Source organism: Arachis hypogaea, chromosome 2 (genome assembly GCF_003086295.3).
Source record: "Arachis hypogaea cultivar Tifrunner chromosome 2, arahy.Tifrunner.gnm2.J5K5, whole genome shotgun sequence".
NCBI classification, from domain to species: Eukaryota; Viridiplantae; Streptophyta; class Magnoliopsida; order Fabales; family Fabaceae; genus Arachis; species Arachis hypogaea.
Window position 1 is genome coordinate 10146469 of NC_092037.1, and position 20104 is coordinate 10166572.

The 20104-nt window shown below is 32.2% G+C and overlaps 1 protein-coding gene across 1 annotated transcript; it reads right to left on the reverse strand.

Annotated features, from left to right (window-relative positions):
* Window positions 1–11301: 11301 nt before the first annotated feature.
* On the reverse strand, window positions 11302–16942 carry LOC112737075 (type I inositol polyphosphate 5-phosphatase 4). The gene is made up of 13 exons (XM_025786821.3): window positions 16054–16942; window positions 15849–15936; window positions 15412–15489; window positions 15103–15190; window positions 14882–14986; window positions 14194–14809; window positions 13936–14123; window positions 13747–13855; window positions 13522–13670; window positions 13079–13390; window positions 12522–12603; window positions 12321–12417; window positions 11302–11598 (listed from the first exon to the last, which is right to left on the reverse strand). The coding sequence occupies exons 1-10, from the start codon at window positions 16081–16083 to the stop codon at window positions 13156–13158; spliced, it is 1686 nt and encodes a 561-aa protein (XP_025642606.1). The 5' UTR covers window positions 16084–16942; the 3' UTR covers window positions 11302–11598; window positions 12321–12417; window positions 12522–12603; window positions 13079–13155.
* Window positions 16943–20104: the final 3162 nt, after the last annotated feature.

A 20104-nucleotide genomic window follows, 5' to 3' on the forward strand; every position in this document is an offset into this window, starting at 1 on the left:
TAATACAAGAAGCTAGCTACACACATAATCATAGCAAAGCTTGCTAAGTCAATTTCAATAGTGCCCCACCACTGTACCTTAAGACATAAGTATTATTATCGATCAAGTCCAATGCTAATGGAAATCAAATTTCTGCAGGTAGTAGTAACCCTTTTTCTTTTTCTTTTTTCTTTTTTTAATTTATTTAATCTTTTAATTGTGATATCATCACTTGTCAATTTGGCTATGATTATTATTATTATGTGGTCCACAACAAAAAGCCCAAACTAACTTATTAAATTACCTCTAACCGATGCATTTTGAAGTCCACAAAACCCTCGCATGCATTACGTATAATAACCAATGAGAAGAGAAAGACACAATATTATATATATACACGTTTATCATTATTGTTTTTCTTAATCATGTCGCTGTTACAGTCCAATTCAGGCCTTTTCTTTTTATTATATGCTTTTGTATATATTCTCTCTTATGATGATCTATCTGTTTTTCTTTTAATTTATTTTTCACACATATATTATATATTTTTTATTTTGCTAGTTGAATTTTTTAATAAGTGTGCTACTTTTAAATATTAAAATTTGTTAATTCCTCACTAATGAAAAATTGTTAATTTATTAACTAGAATTTTACATGATTATTAATGATCACATAATAATTAATTATATTCAACTAGCAAAACATTAGACTAACTTAATCAAAAGAAATATTATATTAAGTTTTAAGTATACAATGATTACTAATGGATACTTCGTGGTTTATGAATTCTTGCATTCTTCTATTGAATTTTGCACAAAAATAATGAGAGACAACAAAATTTGTGATGAAGACTGTGAAAGCTGAACATCTCAGCGAAGATAGATTTTTTTTCTGGAGGGACTTTCATAAAAAACTTCTAGTTCTAGAAAATTTTCATCATCACATCCAACAATTCGACCCACCTACCGAAGATGTTTATAATTTCCAAAAACAATCAATTATTGCATCTTCTACTGTAAGAAATCAAAGAAAATTTGGTCAAAAATAGATTTACTGGCTGCTAAAAGGGGCACTGAAGGCTCTGATTTCTATATGTTAAGTGAAACTTGAGAATGAGAGTCTTGCGTACCCAATCCAATAGCTCTTCTCAAAGGATAATGATGATAATTTTGAGTTGTACTTATGAAATGCTAGGAACATGTTCATTTTTGATAATGTATCAACTAGTGTGAAAGAGATAATGACATCGGCTTTAAAATTGCAGAAGGAGTTTCAATAAATTCCCAATTTTTAATTGATGAGCACTTTCCTTTCTTTTATTTCTCTTATTATATTAAGATATGATGTTACTTTCATAATAGAATATTAAAAGTCTCCCATTTTTTTTACTTGTCTCATATATGAATACTTATATGTTTCTTCATTTCATGAACGAAATTACCTGATTTAAAAAAAAATATACAATTATTGTACTATATATGTGATTATCTGCTATATTGTCATCAAATTGTTTATTCTAAAATAAATAATAAAAATATATGCATGATTATATATCTTAATATTTCTTTCACAGAAGAACATCTTTTTGAGTAACTACGTGAATTTTTATATAAGTATTTTTTTTTGTATCGTAAATGGATTGAAATTTTTATTTCAATAAGAGTAAAAAAAATTGAAAATTTTTTTAATTTGGTCATAAAAATTCGAATATAAAAAAATATATCATAAAAATTTAAGTTGATGATAGGTATAAATAAAACAAATAATTATACATCTTACATATATAAATATGATATGAAATATCAAGAATATGAAATATTGCTCTTTCTCTATTTGGATGATCTCATGAATATAAAATTGTGTTTTTAAGTTTTAACACCCAAGCATGGGAATAGGGATGGGATGCTGATGATGAAATGATCAGGTGTCTCAGTGGAGCTAGCTAATTATATAAATTATTCATCATAATCCAATAATTTGCAAATAAAACCAATTATTAATGAAGGATATATATTTTCATTCATATTGATATTTATATATTGTGTTTTAATTTCTGCTAGTAATGATTTTTCCGTTCATTTGATTTGTCATGAAACTATATATTTCAAAAATTTAAGTTGATAGTTAGATAAAAGAATATAAATAATTATATTTAATTAATACGTTACTCTTTAATTTATGTAAGAGTCTCTTTTAAGATTAAATTATAAATGTTCTTTTAAAAATTAGTTTGTGTTTTACTAAAGTTCTTTTAAGATCGAATTCTAGCTAATTCAGTCATAAAATCTTTGATACTATTATTGTCTAGTTGCACATTTTGGGATGTATAAGAAACTATTTTATGCATGTATGCTGTTAGAATATAATTAGAATCAATTATATTAATTAATATTATTTAATACATTTGAATATTTATTATAAGATATTACGTTTTTATTATTTTGATTTTCTTAGTACTTATAAATCTCTTTTTATATTATATAATTCTACACAACTTAAATATTCACAAATATTTTTTCTATTGATCCTTCTTTCTTTTTAACAGATGCTTTTAAATTAGAAATATTACTTACTTTTAAAAGCAAAACATAATCACACAAAGTATTAACTAGTACTTTTAAAAAACTTTAAAAAAATACATATTCAAAAAACTTAAAATACCTTTAGTCGATATATAATAATGGGCTTAGAAAATATATCTAAAGAACTTTGCACTTTGAGTAATTTGTTTCCTCTAATTTCCCACATGTATGCATCCATGAAATTACTTTTAGAAACGAAAATTATTGTGTTTTTTTTTTTTTCAACAAGGAGATAGAAGACAAATTAAAACATATGCATGTGAATAATAAGACAAAATATAGTTGGAATAGGAAACTACATACATACATACATGCATGAATAATAAGGCAACACAAGGTGTATATATAGATTGAAAACAAGGCAGAGAACCATGATCAATTTGGCAAAATAGTGAGGGTATATATGGTACTATGTACTCTAAAGTGTGGCCAAAAGCCTTAATATATATATAGGGCTTTGACTTTGACTATGACTAGGGCAAAAGATGATGGAGGCAGCAAGAAATTAATTAGGTTATGATGTCATTGCCTATGGAGTGGTGGGTATATATGAAGTATGATGAATAACATGATTCATCAAATTCAATTAATTACTAGCATGAAAAGTGCAACTTCTTCCTCTTTGGTTAGTATATTTGGTACATGCCATTATCATATTGCAAAACAACCTAATTTTGGTGAAAGAATATTATTATAGGACACTATTCATATATATTATATATATATGATTTTTTTTTCCAACTATATGGAATACAATAATAAATTGGGTATTGTTTGTACATAAATAATATGTAACACAATTGATATAACATAGACATGCATAGACTTAATATATAAAGTCGCTTGATACATTATTCTCAGCATTCACTGTTTTTTCTTTTTCCACCAACAATGTCTTGGTTTGTACAACTTAATCTACCTTGTATATATAACATTCATATTTATGACTTTCAATAATTCATCAATATATATTCCGATCATCTGAATCAATCTTGGGATCAACCAAAATAGAATTAATTTTTGATTAATCTAAAAGCTGTAAAAGTTTTAGAAAATATCTAGTAACCAATTATATGTGCAGCCAACTTAAACAACTTTTTTTTTAATTTTAATTTTAAAATTTAAAAAATTAAGATTAGGTCGAGAAAGATGTGCCATCGTCCAATATCAACTTTTACTTTGACCGCTTCTAATCACTCTTTTCCAAAACTGCGATCTTCATCGACAATTCCTATTTCTCCACCTGCATCCTTTCTATGTCTTACCTCACCCCTGCGTGCCTCCCTCCATAATATAATACTTTACCACATAGAATTTTATGTTTAGAACGTAAATCAGAGGTGGCGAGACACTACAATCTCTAAAACTAAAATACATACATATATAATAAGGATAATATAGGTAGGAGTCTTGAAAGAAAAATATATGAGCAAAACAAAACCGAAGATGCATCACTCACGAAAAATGATAAGACAAAAAGTTTATACTGAAAACTAAAAGATAGATATATAACTAGAGTTCCAAAAGAGAGATACATAGTGACAGCATGCTCCCTCCTCCTTTGCGTCTACGAGTAGCCCCTTTAGCCTCTCTGTCCAACGCGTGTGCCACTCACCCATGTGTCCTACACCTTTACTGTGTCTGCCAGTCGCCCTTGTGTCCTCTCTCCGCAGCGTCTCTTGGCAGCGTGTTCCATCTTCGCCCAGTCCGATTGCGCGTGACAATCCCTACAACACGACTCGCAGCGCCCTCTCCCTCGCGAACGTAGCTTTGTTGATCACCGCTGCAACCCTTCCCTCGCGAACGTAGCGCCATTGATCACCATTGCAATCTTCCCTTACCGGATGCGGCAACCTCCGTCTTAGGGCAATTCACGTAAATAAATTGTTTCACCTTCAAAATTTCGCAAATGCATTGTTTCCAAAATGAAGACGCAAATGCATTGTTTCATGTATCTATGAAAACCGCTACTGGCAATAGCAGTTTACAGAAACACAAAATTCGATGCTACCAGCCGCAGATTGGAATTAGTCATAAACTGCTACTGCCAGTAGCGGTTTATGTGCATTGGGGTTCGTGCGTAAACCGCTAGAGGCTATAGTGGTTTACGTTCAGTATGTGTGAGCAGGGATGCCTATATAAACAGTGGAGCGGCCAAATGTGGAGGAAGAGTGTTATTCCTCACAAATGGAAGGGGAGAAAAGTTTTGTGGCTCTGGTCCACTGCTCTGGAAAAATTCAAAAGAGCAAAAGGCATGGTGTGAAATTCACGGATAGAGAATCGCTTAGTATTTTTATCCAATCTTCGAGTACATTGACAGAGATTAAGCTCAGCATATTACGAAAGCTCGGTGCGTGTGGAACGAAGTGGATAAAAAAGTTGTTTTACAAAATTCCCATTGCCGTTGTGTCAGGTGGTGTGAGATATGAGACCTTTGTGATAGGATCGGATGAAAACCTGCAGGTCTTGTTTCACTGCAAGCGTAGTTTTCCGGAGGTGAGGATACCTAAGATGCTTACGAAGTTGGAAGATGGTGTCGACAGCTCTGGGGCATCGGCACCGAATCCTCAGTCGACGACGGTCGGTGGTACCTCGATATCGATGCCTGTGATAGCAGCGGAAGTTGTGATTCCTGAGCCCCAACATGCTGGGGCTGTTCATGCCAGTGTGCCTCCTGTTGTGCTTGATTTTGAATTTGAGGCCGGACCGGATCGAGTTGAGAATGCGATGCATGACGATGATTCAGATGAGGAGCCGGTTGATATTGGTGAGGAAAGTGATGATGATATTCCAAGCGGTCTACCTACATCCCATGGAGGTTTCGGTTCTGGAACACAAGAGTACCCTCAGCACCTGTCATCATTGAACTTGGAAGCCATCGGCCAACACCAGAACGTAGAGGCAACCTTCGTGGGGCAGGGTATGCATGATGCAAATCCTTTGACGGAATACCAGATTGGCCAATCGTTCCAAAGTAAGGAGGAAGTTGTGCTGAGTGTAAAATATTACAGCATTTGGCGTGGAGTTGAGTACAGAGTTATGCAGTCAGATAATCTGAAATACCAAGGGATATGTAAGGAGTTTGGTAACGGGTGCACGTGGTTGATTCGTATAGTCATGCAAAAACAGAAGAGCACATGAAAAGTTCGGAGGTACAACGGATCACACACGTGTATGGCCACGTCGATATCGAGCAACCACAAACAGCTTGATTATCATGTCATATGTTCGAGGATCTTTCCATTGGTCAGAGCCACCTCCTTGCATCCTGCCCCTTGAAAGTAAGGACGAAATTTGTAGTAACATGCCGAATATAGAATGCCTGATAAGTATGGGGAGGTCGCCAACCACTTTCTGGTGCCTCCAGTACAGCCTTGATGCCGTTGTGTCTATCAGAAATCACGAGGATACCTTGTTATGGAGTTACATGTCTTCTAAGGTTGGATAGAAAGTATGACCAAGACTCTGCATTTTTCTCCTCCACGAGTGCAAGCGCAACAGGCAATATATTCGAGTTTCCATCTTGAGCAATTGCCAACAAGAACGTCCCCCCATACTTGCCATACAGGTGTGTTCCATCGATATTGACAAGTGGCTTACAGTATCGGAATGACTCAATACATGGAGGGAATGTCCAGAACATGCGATAAAAGTAGACTCTATTTTCGTCAACGTGATCACCCACTCTAACCGGGGAGGTCTTCAGCAGAGCAATGGAACTGTCCATGGTGGATGTGACCCCAAGAATCCAGCGGGGCAGATCACCATATGACTCCTCCCAGTCGCTATAGATCTGTGCTACTACCTTCTGCTTTGCCAACCACACCTTCCTATAACTAGGCTGGAAACCATGAATCGCCTCCGTTGCCTCTTGCAGCACCTTAATCGACACCGACGCATCATGCGAAGACGAAAGTAGAATTTGACTATTGATTTGATATAATGAGGACAGAGGACCCGGCCATGTGTGATTGGGCAAACAGGATGGAGTATGAGAGGTGGACACAGCACAAGGATGGGGGGAGATGATATGGTCACATGACGACCAATATTTCTGAGTGCGTGAACTCTGTTTTGAATGGCACAAAAAATCTACTGGTGACGTCCTTAGTGAAGTCAACCTATCTTCAGTTGGCTGAGTTGTTTGTTATCCGGGGACAGACGGCAGAGGCACAGTTAGGGTCCGGACACTAGTATTTCCAGGCACTTGTTAAGGCCATTGAGCGAAACTTGAGGGATTCGAGGTGTTTCACCGTGACCGTGTTCGATAGGCATCAACTTGACTATACAATGGTAGAGACTACCCCCACACTGTATATACACCTAGTTGGCTGCACACAACATAAAAGATATACAAGAAACAATTAAATTCTACTATCCACAACAAATCCCCCTATCTGATGATAACAAATATCTTAAACCATCAACAAACAAGGAACCAATAAAACAATTAAACTATGAACTTATTACTGAGTCGTCAAATCAAATTAAAACTTCATATTATAAAAACATAATACAATAATAAATATAACATAACATTAAATAGAATAATAACAGCCACAATTATAAAAATATTATAATAGCGAATATAATACTTCATATCATAAAAATATAATAACGCAAAATAAAATACATAATAAGCACAACTATACAACTTTGTTAAGTTAAAACAAAAAAAATGTTCCAAAAAATAATTGTAAAACATAAAAAAGGGACAAATCATAAAAAAACGGACTCATATGAGCCTAAACAATAAGAATTTCATAAAATAAACCAACAACACAGAATAATATTCATTGAATGGAACTAAATTCAGTTAATTAATCATATTTGAAAATTAACGGAAAAAAAAAACGCTACCCAAACCGACTAAACTAACATCTTAACATGCAAAGCCTAATTTCAAACTATAAGGATTAATCTATAAGTTTTAGTTCCCATACCTTACATACTATTTTTCTGATTAACAAATACTAACGCTAAATAAATTAACTTACCTCGTCACCAACGACATCAGCAATATGCGCAACACTGTTCAGTCGGTACAAACTCCTTTCGTCTGCCATGATATCCCGCCGGAAGTCGGTACTCAGATACCTCAGACCCGCTCTTAAGTTGCTTTGACCTCTCTCTAGAATTTCCTCTCTCTAACCAACCTCAAAATCACTCCAAATGAGTAATCCGCGGCTGCCTTCCATGGTTTATATAGGCAGTCACTCTCCACGTAAACTGCTATAGCCTCTAGCGGTTTACGCACGAACCCCAATGCACATAAACTGCTACTGGCAGTAGCGGTTTATGACCAACTCCAATCAAGCAGAAATCGCAGTAGGCAACAGCGGTTTTCATGCTGCCACATTTCAACGTAATCCGCGGCTGACAGCAGCAGATTCTGTGTTTGTGTAAACCGCTACTGCTAGTAGCAGTTTCTATAGATACATAAAACAATGCATTTGCGTCTTCGTTTTAAAAACAATACATTTATGTAATTTTAAAAGTGTAACAATTTATTTACGTAAATTGCCCTCCGTCTTAGCATCGTGCATGCGTCGATCATTGCCGCATGTTTAGAACTTTAGAATTTTTAAAATGAATTTAGATTTTTTTAAATATTAGATTTTTTTTCATTTAGATTTTGAATATTTTTTCTTCAGAATTTTTAAAATGAATTTTAGAATTTTTAAAATAATTTTAAATATATTATTTTTAAATTTTGAATCTTTCTTTTTATTTAGATTTTGAATGTTTTTTAAGATAGTTCGAATTCACATCCTCTCTAAAAAAAATACTAATTGACTTGTATCCCTAATTAGTTGGCTAACATTATTAAAAGTTTTATTTCGTCACAGAGTGTCTTATTAGTACATTTTGGAAGTATAATAATAAAATTTTTATTGTTTAATATATTTAAAATTAAAAAAATCTATTTTTTGGTAAAATATTTTTTATAATATTTTTAAAATGTATCTTTAAGTATAAAAATATTTACTTTTATAGGTGTTAAAATATTATAATTCATAATAGCATTTAATTAATAACCCTTTTGGTATTTGTTTTACACAAGTACCAAAGAATACATCTAATTATTGTGAGTTATTGAAGATGTTGTAATTGTTAAATTAAGCTTTACTATTATGACAGTTTATTCTTTGGTAGATAAAGAGAATAATAGTGTAACTAATTGTAACTTTTCATGATTTCAAGTTCCAAGTAATTCAACAAATAGGGACATATATACATTTTCTTTTTCAGGCTACTAATGTTAGTTGGAAAAAGCAGCCATAACCAAAACAGCTAACTAATATAGTATCTTTATTTGGGGTCCTTTTCTCAAGTGGATTTCCCATAATATAATGCTAGATAGTCCCATAGATGTTTGTCACATCATTCATCAAGAATTCCTTAATAAAATATAATTAGATATTCAGAAATTATTTTTAATATAAATATAAAAATAATATTTTAATTGAATATTAATATTTAAAGTGTATTATAGTATTATAGATGTGTAAAAAAGGTATTCAGAATATTGACACATGACGCACCCTGTGTATTGATAAGATGATAACACGTGTCTAACACGCACTCTACGTATTACTGGAATGATAACATGTGTCCAATATACAACACACACCTTGCGTGTTGACTTTCTACTTACAAAATTCACGCACCTGTAATTACACCAAATAATCTATTTTCAATAAAAACACTAATATTTTTTTCAAATAAAAAAAATTAGCCATAGATATCTAGTATAATTTATTATACCACTTTTAGATAAAAATTAAACAATAAATTATTTAAATTTATGAATATTATTTTAGACAGTATATAAATCATTTAAAAAATAATATATAAAATTGTTACATAGACTTATATTTATACATTATTCAGTAATAATACTTGCTTCACAATGCCTTAAAACATATTTAGAGTATAAAAATAATAATTATATAATTCACTAAAAATATAAAATGAAATGTATTTTATATTTTTTAATATTTTAAAGTGTTAAAAAACTTATTATCACATATAATTGTTAAGAAAGAATTTAGAAGAACTTGCGAAGAGAATACATTTCTAAAAAAGCTACGACATTTTGAATAACGATAACTTAGACACATTTACACAAAGAAAAATTGATAAAATAAAGTGTCTCCTAAAAGCATTATAGTAAATAGAGTAAAAATATATAGAAAGTTTTGATATTTTAATACATTTTATGCATAAAAATATTTAAGAATTTATATCTGATTTACAATTTTTATTACAACTTTTTACTTGTAGTAGTATCTTTAATAAATATTTTAAGATACTTATTAGCATCCTAAAAATAAAAAAAGGCTTATTAAGGTGATTAATAGAAATGTCTTTCACGAAAAAGCTAAAAATTTAAAATATTCAATACATTTCAAAAAAGTTAAAAGAAATTAAAATTTTCTATCAGTACGAAGTAACATTACAAAGTATCCTTATTATAAGCAAAATCCAAATAGATTAAAAATGTCTTAATACTACAGTGAAATTTTTTTGATAGAATAAAATAAGGGTATAATGAAAATGTTGCTACTTGCTCTTATATCTTAAATATTTTATAAATTCAATACATTAAAAAAATAATTTTATTTTCTTATTTAATGTTTTTAATACATTCTTTAACTAAATTCAATGATTAAAAAAAAGGTGAAGGCCGAGATGGTTGTCGGTCAATTAATAAGCTAATAATGAGATTGCATAATCAATTAAATGGTCCATGTTTTAGGTTTTGACAACTTAAATGAGAACAATTATTAATTAATTAATATATGTCCGAAAATTTATGCCCTGAAAAGATAAACATAGGTCGATCAGCATTGCACTTTGGTACGTCACTTTTTTCTATTGCATCGCTATAAAACAATTATGCTACTCTTTATTAGGTTATGGTGCCTTTTATCCTTTTTTAACATGACAAATAAATAAATAAATAAAAAATAATACTACACATTTAAATATGAATTAAATCTAATTAAGTTGAACAATAATTATTTTTTGTTATATTATATTAATTTAATTAAATTTAATTAACAAAAAATTTAAATGTATAATATTATTTATAAATAAATATTCAGGAAAATGAGCAAAAAATTCAAAAATAAAATAAAATAAAATAAAGGTTAAATAAAATAAAGGTAAATTTTGACTTAAAATAAAATAAAATAAAATAATAAGGGCACTGATATATCCCAAAGAATGGTACCCGAACCTAAATCGGATTCAAAGTAAAAGAGAATAATAGGGAGGAAAAAGAAAAGAAAAGAAAAAGGGGCAAATAATGACCTACTAGTAAAAGCCTAAAAGCTAAAAAGCAATGAGTTATGTGCATTCCATTCTTTTACTTTTTGTTTTACTTGTTTAGTTAATTAAATACCTTTATTTATAAAATTTAAAAAATTAATAAATAATTGAATTAAATATTTTCATAACATCGTATAATTGAATATCTATAATATGCTTTTAATATATAAAAATACACAGAAATTAAATTCTAAAAATATTATGTAATAAAAATGGTATAATAAATAAAAAAATATATAATCATTATATTCCATGGTTTACTCAGTGAAATCATTTGGCAGCAAGAGCAAAAGAGACTTTTTATTTTTTTATAAATTTTGGTCCCATAAATATGTAATACATGTAAATGAATCAACAACAGTGTAATATTTGATTACGGAAAAATAATTCCTCTAGACTGAAATTGCTGACAAAAAATTTTTTTTTCTCACAAATCACTCCATTTATATCAAATCAAATAATCGTTCCCACCATACATCAAATGCCTCCAATAATTTCTACTCTTTTTTATTTTTTGTTTTTCGCTCCCATATTTCAGCAAAACACAGCCACGTCATAATTTGCATTACATTAACTTTCGCCCAATATTTAAAAAAAATTTAGCCAACAAAAGAAGCTTCATATCCGTCAGAACTTGCACATTTCTTTTCTAACACAAGCAATGTGTGTCCATCACATCTCTAATTCTTCTCATGTTTCCCTGCAAACAGATCAAATAATGAATTAATATAATTAATTTTGGGTGCGAAAATGTAAATAATTTTCTTTTAATTAAGGAAAAAAAATTCAACTTTATGGTACAATTCCTTGTGTTATTCTCCACACTAGTAAGTAGTCACACTAACCAATAACAATTACTTTAGCTCATGAACACTGCTAAATAGTACCAATAAGTGTTCCTACCAATGTTTGAAACTATAGAAATATTCCATTAATATAATAATATTTTACACTCTAAACTAACCATTTTATATAACAAAATCGTAAAATTGCATACAAAAAAATTGGATTTAGATCCTTTAAATTTAAAAGATCCAAATTTCAAAAATTTACACTAATAATGTATCAAAATTAAATTTGTCACAAAATCATGTATTGTATTTGGTTTCAAGAGATCGAATACGAAAACGAAAATAGAGACAAAAATGTATTTAAATCTAGAGTTCGGTACAAGACAATGAACAAACCCCCATTGGAAAAAATTTAGGAGACATTTGATTTGCGTTTTTATTTTCGGTGTTTTCTGTTTTTAGAATTTTACGATGACAAAAAAAGGATGATAATAGAAAATAGAATTTAATTGTTTTCGCTAATTTTTTTTTTTTTTTACAAAATTCTAAAAACAGAAAACACCGGAATCAAATGTCACATTCATGCAACTATCGTCTCATCGATTTTGTACCCTGAAGCATTTTCCCTTACCTCATTTAATTGAACTTCCATGGAGCCAAGGAAGAATGTGAAGCAGCAAAAAGATCCAAAGTGTCAGAAGTTGTTAGCAACAACCAAGCTTGTGCAGCTGCAACAATAATAAGCATGGAAGGTGTTTGAGAAAATTACTCAGAGAGAATGATAAAAGGAAAAATAAAAAGGAGAGAAAAGGGTAACAGAATAATTTACAACCTTCTTTGGGGAAATTGGGAGAGTCTAACTGAATGTCTCTATCACCATTGGGGCTATCATCATTCCTCATATCAGTGACCACCTACAAGAAGTGGGGGACCAAAAGCCAAGGATAAGAATAAAGACATGAATGAGATCTCAACCAAAATCTTTATTAGGAAGTAAGATACAGTTCCATATGTTTTGTTGAACAAATCTATGAACCAAAAATTCCATGAACCTATATGCAGAATGGTCCAAACTAGCCTAGAGTTCTTAAATTAATACCCAAGAAAAGACAAAATTAAGTTCTTGTTTCAAGAAATTTAGGGGCAATAATGCAATAACTGCTAAAACTTGTCCCACATGGCAGTGTCAATTGGCTATACAGATCAGACGATGCCATCGTCCTCTATCATAGATCATTCTTAAGCAAGAATTCGTTAGATAGCGATTCTTTGACCCTTTTTTGTTGCTGTGAATAACAGGTTAGTGAGGCAACTGTATCATGCCTCGAACGGCTTTTCGAATTGTAGAAAGAAAACAATGATATAATTTCCTATGCTGTGGTGAATTACCCTGTATGTACTTGCTACTTCGGTTGCTTAGCTTCAACTTCGCCAAGTTGATCGGCAAGGTAAGTACTTTAGACAATTCATGAAAAGAATCTAAAATCATGGTAACTGTAACCATCTGGATCAGGCAGTAATTCCTCTACTTCAATCCTTGAACTGGTGCAACTGGAACATTTTTTTATTCGGCTACGACTAATAGATTCAACTTCTGCCAGGAATATGCTATAAACCGGTCTATGATCGGAGAATCTTGACTCTCCACGAACATAAGATAATTGGCGGAGGCCTCTTCCATACCACAAGATTCGATCACACCTTCATGAACAAAGATTCACATTCAAATTAGATTGAGAAATGAAAATAGTTTAAAATAATAATAAGCCTGAACATATTTTTCTGATAATAATAGCAGGTGGTTGTTTCCACTTTGGAGGAAAGAAGACTACCATGCTGGAGTTCTTCTCTTTTGTTTCGAGTGCCTTTCATCGCCTGCATATCTGTCTGAATTGTTTGAATACTTGTATGTTGGAGGGAAATATATTTTCCCTTCATTCCATCCTTCGAAGACACGACCTTGGCTCTGCTCTATATGCAACTGAAAGATAAAAACAACCGAATGGTCAGGTTGATACTCGAAGAAATTTGAGAAACAAGGGGACAAAGTATCATGCCTGGTCATTTTCTAGCAAAATCTTCCAATTATGCATCTCGACAAGAGCTTTTGCTGCACGGTAAGAAAGGGCTATCCGATAATTCAAATCCCCCAGCCATATTATTCGACTACACCATTTACCAAAGTATAAATTAGGACTTAGCATCATGCATGGCAAAGATTCTAGGAAAAGAGACGAAGGACTAACTCATGTTCTAGAATTGTCTGTGGAGAACTCTCGTCGCCGTTGACTCGGGGAAACCTTGTCTTTCTGAGAATCTCCATTACATCCGAATTCCTGCGCAGCTCGTCGCCCTCTTTTTGTCCAGAAGTAAGATGTGTGCAGATGAAGCAAAAGCTTGTTCGGTGCAAAAACATGCTAACTGATATGGAGCCCTGGAAAACCAAAAAGAATAAGGCTGCATCCTCCTTGAGTCTTTTGGAAGATAATTTAGCAAATTTTTACCTTGTTTCCGAGATATCCCATCAATCCTCGGCCAACACAAGAAACTTTCATGTTGTGAACATCGGCTCTGATATCACTTTTCACCCAAACTGTCAGAAATATCCCAACCATTTGCTTTTTACCAACCAAGCAGTATCTGGAGTGCCCTTTCCTTCTATCTCTATTCTCCATGGAGAAACCTCTATATGACACCGGCGAATACTGTGCTGCAACCGGGGAGTCAGCAGGCCCGATTTCATCATCCGAGGAACCCCATTTGTAACTGGGATCATAGTCACTTGCCTGGTGAGAAAATATCATTCTATCGCAGACACTGAGACGACGATCTAGGCACGGTTGAGGCATTGACATGTCAGCATCCATTCTCATACTACGACTCAAGGATTGGAAAGACCTCCGATGGAAGAAAGAGGTCGCCTTCTGCCTCGTCGATCCCTCGAAATCATCTTCCAGCTCCACCACAGGATCAGGAAGTGGTGAAGTAGTGTTGCATTCCCCACTTGTTCCTGGAAGACTGTTTAGGGTCTTCCTAATAAGAGTCAGCCATTTTCTGGCAGGGCCATTGTCTTCTGTCCCCAAAACATTACCGGCATTGAGAGGTACTATTTCTTGAAACCTGAGTCAAAGAAATGGCTAACTATTTACATAACCATTAAGAGTAAGACACACTATATTGCAAGTAACTCACCCAAGAACATAGATATCAGCAGGTGGAGAGCTGTGAAGCCAATCTTCAAGACTCAAATAATCCGGCGGAGATTTTCCGGCTACATTCCAAGTTGCAACAAAGATTCTGTATCCATAACAATTAGGAACAAATCAATATAACAAACAACTCTTCTGAAGATAACAAATGAAAGCAATAATAATTAAAGTGCAATGCAGAACTTCATGATTAATAAACCATACCTATAGTTATGCACATCGATTATCTGAGCCGTATCATGGTCAATCCTACTACGCCGAATTCTATCCGAATGCCTTCTCTTCGCTCTCTCTTTGAATAAAAACGGATATTATGTATGAGAGGCCAGTAATTCAAAAAAGGAAAAGGGGGGAAAAAGCAAAAGGCAAAGACAAAAAATTCTGAAAATTTGTCACCATTGTTCAGAAAATTTCCTTTTATCTTTTGTGTAGGTGGGGTATTAAGGGAATGGTGTATGTGGTCCTAAGAAAAGAAAATAGCATAGTTAAGTGTGTATGAGTGCAAAAATGAACCTGCTTTGCTTTTCTTGATAGTGCATTCCTCCTTCTGTGAATAGTTGGTGTTGTTGCTCCTCCAATCTTCATCAACACCTGAAAAAGAAAACCCATTAAACAAAAAAAGGTTAATAATAAAGCTTTGCTCTTTCCACAGTCAAAAATTTATAACCCCACAAAAACCAAACACCCAACACAATTTTGTTTTAGATAGAAAAACAGAAAAGAAATCCAGATCTTGGATTGCAAAATTGAAAACCCCTTGAAACAAAAACAAGAATTTTGTAATACACAGACAAAATCCAACTTGCATAAGAATAGTACATATAAATTTTTTTTAAAAAAAAAACACCATTTTTTTCCTTTACTTGCTGGTGACATGAAAGTCCTTAGATTCCCAATCATGGAAGTACACAAATTACATCAAAAAACAATGAAGGGAATTGAGCAATCACCATTGTAGAAGACATCATCTGATTGAAAATCTTCATCTTTGCTCTTGATATTGAACCACTTCCTGACCAGTGTTTTAGGCCATGAAAACTTCAAAAAAGAAAAAAAGTGTAAGCAATAACAGAAAAGAACACAAATGCAAATGAATTGAGAGAGAGAGAGAGAGAGACAGAGAGAGAGAGAGAGAGAGAGGTGGCATTGTTGAACCTTGCTTTTCTTCGAGTTCTCATCTCTCATTGTTGGCACAAATTCATGTAGCTTTCTGCATCAAACTAAAAACAAATTGAAAACAACAATGGTGATGGTGACACCCTTTTTTTTTTCTCTCTCCCTTCCTTCCTTCCTTTCAGTGACGAACTTCAATGAGAAAACAAACAAGTATTCTATAATAAAGACAAAAAAAGATTGAAACTTCAAGGCCCTTAGAATAATGGGGTGTTTCTGTTTTCAGCTTCTGGTGGCTCTCAGTTATAGGAAGAAAAAGACAGAACAACAACAACAACAAACAAGGCTTTGATGAAGAAAAAGAAAGAAAACAGAGCAAAAGCAGAGAAACAAAACAAAACAAAAACACAGGAAATCCAAGTTTTTCAACCGGTTCAGACAATGTGGTACGAATCAAAAGACACTCTAATGATATTGTTTCATATTCAAACAAAGGGTGTTTGAATTTGAGGTTGATGGAGTAGTAGAAGTAGTACTAGTAGTAGTAGAAGAAGAAGAAGACAATGTAGAAGCAGAGAGATAGAGAGAGAGAGAGAGAGAAATGGAATTTGAAGGAATAAAGGTGGAAGCAGGCAAGGTTCGCTATCTCTCGAGGCCCTTTACCCCAAATCCAAGGCCGAAAACCTCAAAGCTTAGGGACTTGGAACAGTGTTTATCTGTGTTTGAGAGAGAGAGAGAGACAGAGAGAGAGAGAGAGAATAGTGTTATTTTTGGTCACCCACTTTCACACCCAACACTGTTGTCCGGAACATAAACAAAAGAGTGTGTTTTTAAAATAAAAAAAGAAAAAAGAATAATATTTTCCTTGCCTAAGATGAACTAAAAATGTGCACTTCACACAGTCACTCTTGTATGCAGATTTTTTAATGTAAGCCAATAATAAGAACTAAGGAGGACAGTAAAGTAAAGTTAGGGTTGATCGGAATACCCAACAACTACTTGTGTACTTGTATATCTATGTATCCCACTTCTTCACCTTTTGGCCCTTTCAAGTTATAGAGTAGAAACAATATCAATTTTCAAATACTAGATTTTGTTTATCAGAATCCTTGTAATGAATTTATCATATATACGCCTCTGCATCAACAGTTATTTAAGAGAATTAGTATGATTAGATAATTATATAAAATGTTTTATATTCTCATTGTGTATAAAAGTATGTATTTAATATTTCATAATTTTTTTTTATTATATTACTGTAAAAAAAATTAATTATTTATCTATTATATATTTGATTATCTATTATGACATATTTAATTATTCTGAAAATTGATTATTTAATTTAAAAATATATAAATTAATATTTATAAATATATATAAGTACATAATAATTTATTCTATGATCAATTTTTGATGTACATAGAACGTTAATTATTTTATAAAACTCAAATGGTAGGATCTTTTATTATTATTATTTTACTAAATTTGGTAACAAAAAATAACGTTTGTTTTTAGGTATTGAGATGGAGATGGAGAGATTTGAATTCAGTATTATGTTTGTTGATCTAAAAACTGGTATTAAAATTTTAGTTTCTATTCCCAAAATTTCAGTATTTCAGTATCTGCAAAAAGCGAAAACACAAGAGACTTAAATTTTTTAGGACAAAGACTAAAACTTTAATAACATTATATATCTAAAATACACTCATTTTAATTAATTGATTTTAACTTTATCTTTTGTACAAATTAAATTAGAACTTTATTCTTATTTCAGTTTACACTCATTTTTCACTTTACATTAAACACAATACTGAAACTTATTTCAGCTTCTGTCTTTCAATTTCTGTCTCTCAATCAGATTCTGGGAGGATACATAGTTCCAAGTGGGAAAGTTGAAAGACTCCTTTTCGAGACTCTTCTTGATTTCAAATCAATAATGATCAGTAATCGGGAATTGTGGGGTTTGGGATGAAATATAGTGGGTGTGGCATTTTCAATGGAGGAGAGAATTACGCTAATGGGAGACCGAGATATTGGACCAGTTGCTGCAAGTCTTGCATTCTGTTAGATTAATAGCAGATGTACAAGATAGAGTGATGTGGAGATTTGATAAAGAAGGAGTTTATTCTACTAACTCATTTGTGTAGGTTTTGCAGGAAGAGACCTTGGATGAGGAGATACTGAGCTATGGATTCACAAAGGAAATTTGGAAAGGATTGGTTCCATCCCAAGTCGAGTTGTTCGCGTGGTTTGTTTTGGTAGGGAGGGTCAACACAAAGGATCGACTAAGTAGACTGAGAATCATACAACAGAATGATAACTTGTGCGTGTTGTGCAAGAAGGATGTTGAAAATATCCAACACTTATTTGTTACTTGCGAGATCTCTTGGCAGGTGTGGTGTGCATGGTCTCATCGTTTGGACAGGAGTGGACTACTCCTGGTAATTTGAAAGATCACTTCGAGAGTTGGAGATATATGCCAGTAAAAAAGGAGCAACGCAAGAGTTGGATAGTAGAATTTTTCTCAGTAATATGGAGTATTTGGCTAAGACGGAATGAAGTTATATTTTAGAGTAAGACAACAGGAGTTGCAAATTGTGTGGATCAAGCGTTTACATATGCTACAGAGTGGTGTGAGAAATAACTCACGTTGTTGATGGCTATGCCGGAGATGACATAGGAGTTGTTGTAATTTATGTTCCTGGCCTATCTGTACTTGCTCCACTAGCGTGTTTAGCTCTTTTTCAAAAAAAAAAAAATTGTCTCTCAGTTTCGGTCTCTCTTTCAATAGCTACCTTTAGAGTTTTACTTTACTATCATTTAATAAAATCACATTAACAAGAGAGTTACTTGAACTAGTTTGTTTATTCTATTCATCTATTTAAAAATTTATATTTATTTTATTTTTAGAGGTTTTACAGTCTAAATAATCAAATTTTATTACTGTATTTAAAGTAAAACCTACATTATCGACGATAGGATAGAATCCAACACTAATTTAGATAACACCTTATCCGACTTGAGCCCAAAAATTAGACCGAGTCACACCACTCAAATTAGGTCCAAGTCATGAGTGCACAACTCAAATTCAACTCAGCTTGAGGATAACTTGAGAAGCAATCAGACAGCTCTTTATTTAAGAGAAGATCCTATGAAAAGCGCAAAATTTTATTTTTCTTGATGCAACCACATCACCAAGCTTAGGTTGGTAATTGTTCTTAGGACCTTTAATATAGTTAATTATCTACAACTCACTTATAACTATTTGAGTAAAACTCCATCCCATTTTTAACTATTTCGCTAATTCTTATTCCATTTCTCATTGATGGAAAATTACATTGCGATTCTAACGATTAACTTCATTAGATATTTTATCTTCTCCGTTAATATTTTCATCTAGAACTAATGAATTTTGTCTAAGTGTTACGTTAGCTAATGACATATTAAGGAATCATTCCAAAGGATAAAATGTTCCCTGTCGTGTCAACAATATGCTGACACATAGACAAAATTCGTTAGGTCTAGATAGAGACATTAATAGAGTAGTACAATATCTGACGGAATTAATTGTTAGAAATCACAATGTCATTTTTCAATCGATGAAAAAGAGAATATGAGAAAGAGTGAAATAGTTAGAGGTTAGGGTGAAATTTTACTCTAAATATTTACATCATATAATTTTTCGTTTTAAGATAGACATACTGTATTAAAAAATTTGCTGATTTTGGCAGAATTCTTTAAAGTAACTCTTAATCGCCATCTAAAAAGTACTTCAAAAATTTGGATCACTCTCACGTCCGATCCAATCTACCATAAAAATTTTGATAAATACCTCAAAATAACTCTTATATACAAAATACCCGAAATGCTAAAAAAAAATACCCGATATATTCAATGTACATATAATCATACAAAAATAGATAAAATTAAATAATTTTATAAAATATTTTTCACAATCAATAGATAAGAATTAAACTCTAACTAAAAACAAAAAACTAAAATTATCTTTCAAATTTCGAAAATAAATATGGAATCAATTTAGCATTTTAATCTCAAGTTATCAACAGTGAATCTCGCAAACTTCATTTGGAAT

Coding starts and splice junctions, on each gene's coding strand:
- LOC112737075 (XM_025786821.3), bottom strand. CDS start 16,083: ATGAGAGATGAGAACTCGAAGAAAAGCAAG. Junction 15,191..15,411: donor TATCAAGAAAAGCAAAGCAG/GTTCATTTTTGC, acceptor TTTTATTCAAAG/AGAGAGCGAAGAGAAGGCAT. Junction 14,810..14,881: donor GCTGATATCTATGTTCTTGG/GTGAGTTACTTG, acceptor TCTTTGACTCAG/GTTTCAAGAAATAGTACCTC.